Below are 12,425 nucleotides of genomic sequence, written 5' to 3'. Positions count from 1 at the left end.
TCAGTTGAAACATAGCAGCCTGCGAGTGTGCGATAACTAAGAAGTCAGCGAGCGGAAGACTTATTGTGTGCTTTCCAGACATAGTGATTGCTGTAGTACATTTATACTCGGAGTGTGTATTTCAGGGAGACTTGTATAGCTCCCACGTTATTAGTACGTGAAGACAAGTGAAGACAGTGTTAAGAGACTTTGTTGTAGGGTTTGTAAAGTGTGGAGACCCGTGATATTGTGATAATTAATTGTAGCCGTTATTGGTAGATTGTTAAATAAACCCAATTAACCATCTCTACGGCGTCTTTGGTAACGTAAACACGTTACAATATATTATTCATTGCCCTTTTTTTTTGTAAAATTAAAATATTCTGAAAGTGTCTAAATTTCAAACAAAGTAAGGGTTAAACTGGACCACTGAACCAAAATGAAATTCACCCAATAATTTTCAGCGCTAATCATAGTGGCAGTGTGCTATAACATGCATAGTCTTAGACTGCTCAAATTCCACACAGGGTATAGAAGCATTTCTTAATTTTGCTGTGCTTCTAGTGTATCCTCTGCAGGTACAGGCTAATTCACAGAATCCTGTCAACAGTCTACATGATTCATACATTCAACCAATGGACATGCCTTCCACAGTTTTACAACTCAAATATAAATAGTGTTACTCACAGGATCAGGATTCACTAGTTCACTACCAATGACAAGTCCCACGCCTTGAGCTGCAGATGTCTCCACTTCATTATTATGCTGTTCCACAGTCTCTGCTTCTCTCAGACGGGGTTCCAAATTAGGTCTTGACTCTTCATATTCAACAGCTCGCTGATTTTCAAATTGTGATACTGGTCTCTCCTATGGCAATAAAAACAAATACTGCCTCAATATAAGATTATAGCAAACTACCATAAGAAGATGGTGAAAGAATAACAAACATGTATATGTCAGAAACTGTTGTAATGTAAAGACTTCTCATTGGACTGTAACGGTAAGTAGATCTCTTGCATGATGCTCATTTCTACCTCCATATTAACCACAATTTGCATTGAAACTTGCACTGATCAAGGCTGTATCACAGTTGAGCTATAGCCTTTTATGAGGATAGTAAAGTTCATTCATGATTTAACTGTTAATAAGATTAAGCCTCCAAAAAGGACGGTTGTTCCTGAGAAGCCATAGAAATCATAGATTTTAAAAATTTTTATGTAGCTTCATTTATAAAGTTTGTGCAATCATGAAAAAAAATATAAAACTGGAGAGTGAATACAGATATAGGTACCAAAAACACTTGCAAAGTGATTACAAGATAGGTACAAAACAAAATGAAATACCAGAATTTACCTCCGTGGGAAGCCAGCAACTAACCACTTGAGCTATGGCATGGCAAATCTGACACGATGCAAAGAGCAATTTTTTATGCTCCCAACACTAACTGTGACAGCCACAGAAAGCACAAACTTCCTTCTGCTAAGAATGTGCAAAAAAAACTTCAATCCTGTATTCATTAATTTAGAACATCTTTCTACTGTAACTCTACCTAAATCATTAACACATACCTTTTTGGGAGATGACCTCTTAACCCTGAGAGGAGGCTTCGGTCTTTTAGGAGCCACATCACTATCAAAAGATATATAGAACCCTTTCTCTGTGCTTGCATCTCCACTCTGATCCATTTCATAGGCAGAAGGCATGCTGGCTGCATCATCTGATTCCTGCTGCTGGAATGAGTTTCGAGATAAAGAGGGCCGTGTGGGTGATGGTATTCTGTATGTTCGACTACCAGATGTGATTTGCAAACCTTTGATGCCCTGAGCTAAACTACTACTCTGATCATCTCCCGTAGGTGCACCTGGAAATAAGGAAGCAACATCTGTAGAGAAAATACAAAAAGTTCAAGGCAAAACTCACAAAGTACTACTGTCCTACAGTACACACTTCAACACTGTGTTGTTAATATTACATGAGGAAATCTAAGTAACGCAACAGTATTCAATTTAGTTGATGGACTGATATGTTGAGCATGTGAGCAAAGGGGCATACAATGAAATATTACACAAGTTAACATTTCTGATTACAATAAACTTGGGAGAAATAACTTCAAAAAGGTTCATGCTGCCCCATGTTTGCAACTGCTGACTCATAAAAGAGTATTTGATACACAATTTTTCAGAACATTTATAAACTATCTTCACGACAAATTTTATATTCCCAGCTCTACTGGCTCATTAATCAATACTATCAAAGGGACAGCTAAATGAAACTGTTCACATGACCTCCAAGTGGATGTTGAATCATTCTGTGACAAATGAAAGCACAGAATTACAAATCTCAATGTGGTCCCCTTTATTTTAACAACATTTCATAAGACTGTAGACTCTATTGATGTAGGTGAAAATGCTAAGTTTTAGATCTCTATGCCTCACAGCTTCGGGGCACACGGTAGCATAAATGGTTTAGGGGCTATACTACAAGCTGGAAGGTCACGGGTTCAAGTCCCAATGAGGTCAGTGTTTTTTTTCTGTTGACCTAATCCTTCCAGCCATACTAGGCCCTGGGGTTTACTCAGCCTCTAACAGAAATGAGTACCAGGAATTAATTAAATAATTTTCCTGCGGAGTAAAGCGTGGCCAGCGCATAAGGCTGACAACCTTACCGCCATCTTTGAGCCGATTGTCTAGAAAGTGTGGGACCCTCAACATCTCACAACCCTATGGGCCTTCACAGCCTGGTACAGGGATAGCTTTACTTTTTTTATGCCTCACAGCTTTTTCTGTGGCAAGAATTCTGGTCCTGCATGAAATAGAGAGTTCACCTAAGCTAAAAAGTACAGTTTCCAATGAGATATAAATCTATGTGAGAGTTGTTAGGAAACAAAATTTGCAGAGAGTGAAACTCCATAACGCTAATCACTTAGGGCACATTCTCCCTCCTCCTCCACCACCTTTTCCCTGCCTCTCTTGATTGGCAGCAAGAAGTCTGCATTAAAGCATGTGCTACTAATTCAAATCAGTCTAAATTAATTGAGAGAATTAAAATGAAACTGCGTTTTTCAAACTTGCACATGCTGAGAGGTAGCCAGCTGTACCTGGGTTTGACACAGGCAGCTCAAGGACACCAACTCAGAATATGTATAGCAAAATGTGAGAGTTCAGGTTCTGACAGAAGTGACATATCCTCACTCCTTTCTTCTGTATAACCAGCCACTTCAGCAACCCAGCAAACTTTAACCACAAAGATGTAGGCAATATGTTCTGCCAAAATACTGGTACTCACCTACCAGACTATATGGTGTCATAACCCAGAAGACACCAATCTGAATCTTCACCATTACAAAAACCTCAAAACATAAATAAATATAATACTGAAAGACTGTTACATAAGATTTTCTGTTTTAGAAGAGGGTTAGTTAGTTATTAGAAAAGGTGGGTTTCCCCATGCACTTAGACCTGTAGTGGTCCATTGTGCTTCCCTCTATGATTTCCACCAGCCTCTATATCCTACCGGTATTGGTGCTTACCATCAGTCATGCCCAGCCAGCGAGACCGGCTCTACTGGCTGAGAAGTATCTATAATGCTTCCCCCATCTACCGGAGGTATTAGTGACTGCTGTCGGGCGGCAAACATCCGCAATTTTGCTCAGTGACCTCCTTTGGAGGTATGAGGTTCTTTTATGTGCTGTAAAGCTACGACACGGGACCCACGGCTTAAAGTCCCTCCTGGAGGACTTGTTCCCTGAATTTTTCCGCCCTTAAAAATTCGACGACCTCCGCCGGGTATTTGAACCCGCGTACTATGAGTCATGAGGTGGGAACGTTACCTCTAGACTACAAAGGCCGCTTTAGAAGAGGGTTAGTTTGTATATCAAAATAAAATGTAAGCATTCGTTAATGTGAAGAACAACTGTATAAGAATTCACTGAATTCACTTCTTGCTGAGCTTCACCATTAGTGACTTAACAGTCCGACTGAGTACCTGGGGATTGCATTACGTATTCATTAACATCACATCACTCAATGTCACCTGTACCTTTTAACTACCTAACATACCTCAGGTGGTTACCTGTCAGCTTTCTACTACAGAAGCCTCTATTCAATCCTAGGTCAGGGCATGTGATGTTTTCTCTGACTACTTTAGCTTCCCCTGCCAATTCTCATTCCATCAATTTCTCCACTTTCATTAACCATCCTATCACCAATGCTATAAAGTCTTGCTACTGACAGTGTCTTTATATAACAGTATTAGTAGAAAGCATGAGAACTGCTGAAACCAACATGATATTGTGACATAATGGCTGAAAGCTGGAACAGCAAGATAAATGAGATGGCTACTGCCACTTAACAGCCAGTAAACATGCTCCTCCACCAACAGACACGCAGGCCATTGCTAAGCAATGATCCACTTAACATGTCACACAACAACAGAGGAACTGTTGGAAGTGGTGTTCTCTATGCAGTCCATGCCAAGGCTATATAATGAGGACCAACAGGGCAAGCAATGTAGGTGAGAGCTGACAGTTGGTGGTTAGTGAGAGACATAAATCAAAAGTAATCAATCATGAGTTGGAGGTCAAGGTCAATGGTTCCATCTTGAGTTGGACTGTTAGATGCCACTACTAAAGGACAACTACTGAAGACACAGAAGACTTCATGTGTGCTGTAGTTGTAGTGAGTGGCCTATAGAGTAAATAAATCAGGACTGTTATAGTTATTTGCTGTTACAACTTATATGCTTCAGTAAATGAAATTACCAATACAAACCCCATGTTTAGTCACATGTGATAATATGGGAAAAGGGATCCCCTGGTACAATGCAGCCCAATGTAAGATTTTAAATCTTGGGTAAAAGTAATAATACAGAAAAAAAAATGCAATTCCTGACCTGCTGGACTGTGTGCACATGCCATTACAATATGGTAATGCACAGCCAGTAAACATTAAGCACTACCCAGTTATATGAACCACTACTCACCTATAAAAGATATACTCTGAGGTTCCATATCGTCCACTGGTGGTGTTGGAACAGGGGCGTGCATTACTCCAGGACTTCTGCTCTTCTCTGGTGTTATTTCAATCTGTGACTGCTGCGGTTCCATGCTGTGATGCTGCATGCCTCGTTTTACTTCTGGTGACTCTCCCATTAACTGACTAATCCTACAAGGAGCCAATACGTTCAATAAAATAAAACTCTTCATGTGAAAAATACCATCACATTGGAACTCCTACTTGATGTTCATCAATTCAAGGTCTGCTTCCACATAACATTCAATTTCACTGACCCCATTCCATTTAAGATTTTACTCAGTTCTGTATTCAAATCCACTGCTCCCCAAAGAAACCTTAAGCAGGAATTTCATTGTATAATTATGTATATCATTATTATTACCCATTATTCAATGCAGAATTAAGAAAAATGAATAATTTCCCATACACTTCACACATTCCAACCCTAAGTGTGAGTGACAATACTGATGACATCTGAAAGCTCAAACAGTGGAGCCAGAAGGGATGGCCACTGTTAGGCAATTTACCAGACAGAGAGACAAGACAGGAAGTCATGAGTCGGCAACAGTCACTGCAGTCTGTGGTTAGTTCATGGAAGGACAGGAAACTCAAATGTTAGAAGCCACTACCAAGCAACGACTAGCGAAGAAACAGCATACCTAGACAACTTAGAGCATGCTTTCTTTACTTCTCTGTAGAGTGTGAGAGTGTGCAGATTAGTGAAAGTGATGTAATTATTTGTTGTTATGTGTGATAAGCGTTCAGTAATTTCAGTAATCAATCTGAACCCCATGTCTAGTCATTAACATGTGACAACATGAATGTGTATTTGGTACTGTTTGAGCAGTATCATTCATTGTCATTTGCTTCAAGTCACGTGACCTGAAACATGAACTTGCAGTTGTGACTGTGACAGACAACAAGCTGTGCAGTATAAAATAGGTGTAATGGGCATGTAATTTGAAATAACACCTGAAAATGTAGAACTACTCTGCGGATTTTATGTTTTGTACTGTTCAAAACTAATTAACTATACAGCAATTTCAGTACCTGTGTTTCAGAACATATCAAAATATAAAGACAACATGAGGAGTGTAAATGAAAAATCTATCTTTTGTTAGCAATCAGTTCCATGCAGCTTTGCGTTAAGTCATTAATGACAAATTTTTGGAAAAGGAAGTGTGTGAATTACATTGTGGAAGGTTGTAACAGAACTGAGGGGGCTGAGTCTCAAATTATATTTGACATCATCAGCAGTAACATGTTCCACATACTATGTGTTTATTACAAAACAAGTGAAATTCAAAATAATATTTGTAGTTCTGACAAATTATACACAGTCCCAAAAGTGAAATATCCTTTACATCTCTTTAGGTAACATGACAGAGCACATCATCTTGCCTATGTCAATTCTGTCTATTTGATCTGAGGAGGGATCAATTTCATTTAATCACTGGCAAGTTAGGTATTCTTTCACAATATACAAAAGGTGCATCGGAAAGTTCCCGGACTAGGCAAAAAGAAAAATGCTGGCTTAACTTACTCAAATTTCGCTGCTATCTCCTTCAAAATAGTCTCCTTGAGAACATATACAGCGATCCCATCATTTTTCCCATGCTTCAAAAGCACCGTGGAAGTCATTTTTCTTAATGCTGTCGAGTACTGCTTGTGATTCCCTTTGGAAGTCAGATACTGTTTCAAAATGTCGTCCCTTCAGTTTCATTTTCAATTTGGGAAACAAAGTAAAATCACAGGGGGCTACGCCTGGCAAGAAGAGAGGATGGGGAATGATAACCTTGTTGTTAGTCACAAACTCTGTGGTTTTCAGGGACGTGTGGGCAGGCATGTTGTCATGATGAAGGAGCGGTTGTGGTGGCGCCAAAGTTCCATTCTTTTTCATCACATATTTTCTCTCAAAATGTCACACTAAAGTCAGAGTTGACCGGAGTGTTAGAAGGAACAAATTCACAGTGAACAAACCCCCGTCATGGTGGGACAATGAACATGCTCTTCACTGAACTCCGGACCTGCCATGCCTTTTCTTGCTCTTGGTAATTGTGGGCTCTTCCACTGCAACATCTGTTGCTTCTGGATCATAACCATAAATCCACCTTTCATCACCCTTTATGATCACAGAGATATAAGTAAAAGTTGGGTCTTCGTTAGTCTTCCCTTGTAGCTCAAGACACGCGTTCACATGCTGCTGCTTTTGATCACGTGTCAAGAGTCAGGGAACAAATTTCATGGCTATGCAGTGTATGTTAAAATTTTCTGGTAAGGTTTCTTGGCAAACTCTACAACTGATCCCAATGGTGTCTGTAAGCTCATGACTTGTTTGGCGAGTCTTCATCGACGAGTTCTGGAATTTTTAAAAAATTTCTGTCGTTTTGTTGGTATTTGGTCGCTCTGAATGTTACAATTTTCAACTTACACTAGACTGGCCTTAAAATGTGAATGTCATTCAAAAACTACTGTCCAGCTTAAAGAATGTTCTCCAAAAGCCTCACAAAGCATTTCAAGGGTTTCGGTAGCAGATTTAACGAGCTTCACGCTAAACTTGATGCAGACATGTTGCTCAATTTTTCCATCCATCGCACACATAATGAAACGCGAAGTTGTAAAAGCACTCATGTCAAAACAATGAATGTTCACAGCATTGGGTCACATGGCAGACTGATGCAATTGGCAATAGGCTGGGAAAAGCTGCTGTCATATTATAGCAGCGAAATGCATAATTAAACTTTTAAAATGTTTCACTGTTTCTAATGTAACCTATATTAAAAAAAATGGAGTACTAAAGAGTTTAAACAGGTCATTACTTCTTTCATATCCCTCTCAATTTGTCATTCACAAACATTCCCCCACAGCACATATAACATATGCAGTTCAAAAAATGTTAAAACATGAATGTAAAAGCTATCATTTCTTTCCTGAGATCCTCAGCTGCAACTTACCGATGTACTGCGGAACTTCGGTGCTGTGGGGAAGCAGGAGGAGGAGTAGGGCCAGTGCTACGCGAACCATATGCACCAGCTTCAGAGTGAAGTTGGAATGATGCATGTTGTGGCATGCCTCCATTGCCTGATGAAGGATATATCATATGGTTTACACCTAGACTATGGTGCAGGCCGTGGTGATCACCATTGTGGTATCGAGCATCTCCACCTACTGGATGACCTCCAGGCCTGCCTTCATGAAGTACAAAGCCACTCTGTTGTTGACAGTTATAGGAAGAAGGCTGAGAATTCTGTATCAGCATTTGTTGCCTGCAATGAAAACAGATGTCACATTATATCCAGCCCACTGTGAGAGAAAATTAAATGGATTTTTTTTATTGCTAGTGGGGTGGGACTAAGTCCCTTGTAATGTGGCCACTTCTGGCCTATTGTACCAGCTCCAGATGATAGGTGAGGGTGATTGTGGAGCAACTGGTGAAATGAAGATTGGCAGGGGGAACCGAGGTACTTGGAGAAAACCTACCCCAGCGCCACTTTGTCCACCACAAATCCCACTTGACCAGACACGGGATCGAACCTGGGGCACCACAGTGGGAAGCCAACGGCTAACCACTTGAGCTATGGTGCGGCCCAAATCAAATGGATAAAAAATGATATGTTGCAATGCTTGATAATAGCAAGGAGCCAATAGCCGGTCATTATACCAACTGAGTAATCCTGACGCCTCCAAGCAGATCATGTTGGTCATATGATACCAAAGGGCATTTAAATAATGTACAGAGTGGTCATGAAGTCTTCTCCTGATTAATGGTTTTGTGGGAAATTTCAGCAGAGCCCTCTAACTTTACTCAAGTTGCACAGCAACATAAGGAGGTGAAGTGAGAAAGTAACGAGCGCTGTGACATTGCATTTACTTCATCCTGGCATATTCTGACATACCTCTACCTTCATATTGCTGTGAAGCNGAGAAAATTCGACGTTGACGAAAAAAATGTGTGAAGATGGATACTAACGAAAGATGCCCTTGAAAAAACGTCACAAAATCGACAATTATGAATTTAATTTTTTTTAAATGAAGTGTGATTTTGAATATTTCGAATATAAGCCGCACCCCAGTTTTCCTCTTGAATTTTTGGCAAAAAATGTGCGGCCTATACATGCGTAAATATGGTATTTAAAAAAATGTGAATGTACNGGCATTGAGAACAAAGTAAAATAAACTAACAACTAACACAAAACTTCAACTGACACAGCAGATAAAACAGGTAAATCTAAGCGTGAGACTGCTAAGTGTACAAGATTCCACTGTCAATGACTCTTGATATATTTAAAAAAACGTGAATGTATTTAAGATGCAAATGGAGGTGAAGTTCAGATCAAGGTCAGCATTACAGACACACAGCATCCAGATTTAGGATGGCTTTGTCAAGTGCTTTGTCTGAGTGGCTTTGTCAAGTGCTCACAATCCCTGTAAAACCCTCATCCTTACCTTGGAGACTGTGAATCACCCCAAAACATCCTGACATCCTGCTGTGCTTGGTGTGTTGGGTACTGTGGAGGAGAAGGTGCATGCTGAACCCATGTGCGCCTGTGTGCTTGTGGTTGTTGATCATGAAGATAAAACTGGGTTTGCCCATCAAATCCTTGCATCTGCTGTTGGAATGCTAAGCTCTGTACCTGCTGCTGTGCTGCAAGACTCTGCAGTTGTTGGCCAGACAAGTCCTGTATGGTTCAGGTACAGAACAACAATCTTAATACATATTTAACAAATATATCGTTTCAGCCTTCTTTCCTTATTAAGTATCCTTCGTATGACATGCACAAAATGAACACATACATATCTGTTCATTTAATTTAATTTATTCTTATATTCAAGTAGACCCAATTACAGGGAGAGAAACAAGTTGTCACACCACTGGATACAGAATGCGTCAAAAATCAAAACAAATGTTCCAACCAATCACTGGAACAAGTGAAAATAACATAATATAAAACACAGACAACACAGTCACTAAACATAATAAAATGTGACTACAACAGGAATTAAGTACTAAATGAAAACATCAACACATTCCAATTAGAGAAGTGCCAACAGATTCTTAAGATATCTCACACCAGATGTTCTTGCACAGACATCTGGGGCCACATCGACTTTCATACAGATTAATACCAAAGAACGAACTATATAGGCTGAGAGCTTTTAGAGTGTTAAGGTGCAAAAATGCACATGGAAATTTTGCATCCAGCACGAATTTCAATTTTCTGCCATCAAAATAATGAACATGGTGACCAAGGTAACCTTTACGTGGCACTTATACTTTGAAATTTACTGTTAGGACATGAAATTTTGTGTTATAATATATTTTTCAACAACATGAAACATCTGTTTTGGCAATTTCTGTGGAATGTAGCTATACACAATCTATATTTAGCTTCTGGTTTGAGAGCAGTAACTGATTATACAATGAAGCTAGGAATACAAAATATGTATGGAGAAAGAACAAACCTACAAATTCTGCATAAGCTATTTCTTATATGTTAACAATTACATGCATTATGATAGTGAAGACTTTCAGATTAAATCTTACAAATTAAATAGTTGGCATCTGTATCAAGAGAAAGTATGAACAGAAATGGATTATTAAATGTGGATTGGTTTGACCTGGCTCAGGATAGGGACCAGTGGAGGGATCTTGTGAACACAGTAATGAACCTTCAGGTTCCATAATATGCTGGGAAGTTTTGAGTACCTGCACAATTGGCAGCTTCTCAAAGAGGGCTGAGGTCCGTGAGTGAGTGAGTGAGTGAGTGAGTGAGTCATGAGTGAACGAATTATTAAATTGTATAATTATTAGTTTAAAATTCTTGCAAGCCTCTCAACAGACTGAAGCATTTCATGGGACCAGGTATTCTAAGACATGGGGTTCTTAGAGCACTGAATATGAAGATGATGGTCTTTTGGGATGTGACATCCTGTAGCTGGGTAAATAAGTAACAAAGTTTCAGAAGAACCTGTTACCTCCATCTTCTGGGAAGAAGAGTAGCTGCATGGAACACAATGATACAGACAAAGAGATAGGAAGACAGAAACCAGAACTGGGAGTGAGCCAATGGGAGATTGTGTACCATATAATCTTCCCCCTTTGTAGTTCCTTCTCAGAAATTCCTCTCACCTCTTTTCCCAAATTAAAAAAAAAACATGTTTTCGCACTTAAAAATAACTCTGGCCCTTTGCAGGACTGCTATTTGAGTGAATGAATGAACAAATAAGCAGATCAAACTGGTCCTTACAATGCAACTGTTTGCCATCTGCTGTGTGTCTCCTTCCAGCTGGCCCCATAACAGTCCACATCTTGAATGAAGTGTAATACTTTAAGGACTAATACTTCGCAAAGTCTCGCTCACAACCCCCAGCTTCTGTCTTCACATCCCTGAATCTGTACCTCTTTCAATGCAAAACCCCTACACCATAATAATTAATTTTCACCTGAATCTGGTGCTGCTGTTGGTTTAGTAAACCTTGCAGATGGTGTTGCGGTGGTAAGTCTTGGATCTGATGTTGCTGTGTAGCCAGCCGCTGGATGTCATTCTGAATTTCATGCAGACTTGAGTTCATTCTGAATTAAACAAATCATCACAATCATCATCATGAAGATGATAGTAGCAAGATATATCACCTGATCAGAGTTGAAAACACCAATGATGTAAACAGAAAACACTTGCATATTTTCATGTGTATGAATGTGACCATAGACAGGTTTTGGATTGATGAATTGGATTTACTGGACTCTTTGATCATGTGTGTAGCTACAAGCACGCACGTGCGCACGCACACACACACACACACACACCATGTGTCCACAGTCGTACCTTCAGTAGCCATTGCTTGGTATTGGCTTCCAATGGGTCTACATGCCATAATACTGTGGCGTATTTGATCAACGCATTGCCAGGCAACAGCTCTGTAAACATGATAACACGCATGCAATAGTAAAGCAAGCTGGCGCAGGGGTGGTAACATAACACATCAAGCGTAGGTGGCTGTCACGTGACATGTGTTCCCTGCGTGACTGTCAGCTTGCACATGTGTGGTGACATCACAGAGCAACAGTGGGTAGGAGTCATGTGATATGTTTACTGTTGGTCAATGTCCATCCCTCGGCTATATAAGCGAGTGAGAGTTCTGAGTTCATTGTAGAGAGAAAAATAGTAGCAGCGGAAGCACACGAGTGAGTGAACTGGAACTAGTAAGTGACTGAGTTCTGAGTTTTCAGTAGGAGACAGCCAAGGGAAGTTTGTATTTGAAGAAGAGTTAACTTGTGAATTGAAGACTTTACGAGGGGGTACCCAAAAGAAACTGAACTTATTTTTTTTTAACTTATTTATTCAAATTTTAAGCACAAACCTTCAATCCCCTTCAAAGTACTCTCCACTTACACTAATACACTTGTCTAGTCTTTTATTCCATTTTTCAAAA

General features: G+C 39.8%; 1 protein-coding gene across 5 annotated transcripts in view; it reads right to left on the bottom strand.

Annotated features, from left to right (window-relative positions):
• LOC111862272 (patronin) overlaps nt 1-12,425 on the bottom strand; it is a 101,962-nt gene that overhangs the window by 32,490 nt on the left and 57,047 nt on the right. For all 5 annotated transcript variants that reach the window (XM_023847527.2, XM_023847524.2, XM_023847525.2 and 2 more), the window contains 6 exons: nt 11,436-11,565; nt 9,438-9,670; nt 7,946-8,257; nt 4,960-5,141; nt 1,548-1,840; nt 667-846 (listed from right to left, as the gene is read on the bottom strand). In XM_023847527.2, coding sequence (XP_023703295.1) covers nt 667-846; nt 1,548-1,840; nt 4,960-5,141; nt 7,946-8,257; nt 9,438-9,670; nt 11,436-11,565 — 1,330 coding nt within the window. The remainder of the gene's footprint in view (nt 1-666; nt 847-1,547; nt 1,841-4,959; nt 5,142-7,945; nt 8,258-9,437; nt 9,671-11,435; nt 11,566-12,425) is intronic.

The sequence above is a fragment of the Cryptotermes secundus genome, unplaced genomic scaffold (assembly GCF_002891405.2).
Source record: "Cryptotermes secundus unplaced genomic scaffold, Csec_1.0 scaffold88, whole genome shotgun sequence".
NCBI lineage: Eukaryota > Metazoa > Arthropoda > Insecta > Blattodea > Kalotermitidae > Cryptotermes > Cryptotermes secundus.
Note: the sequence above shows the minus strand (reverse complement) of the source record. Positions and strands in the feature narration are given on the sequence as shown.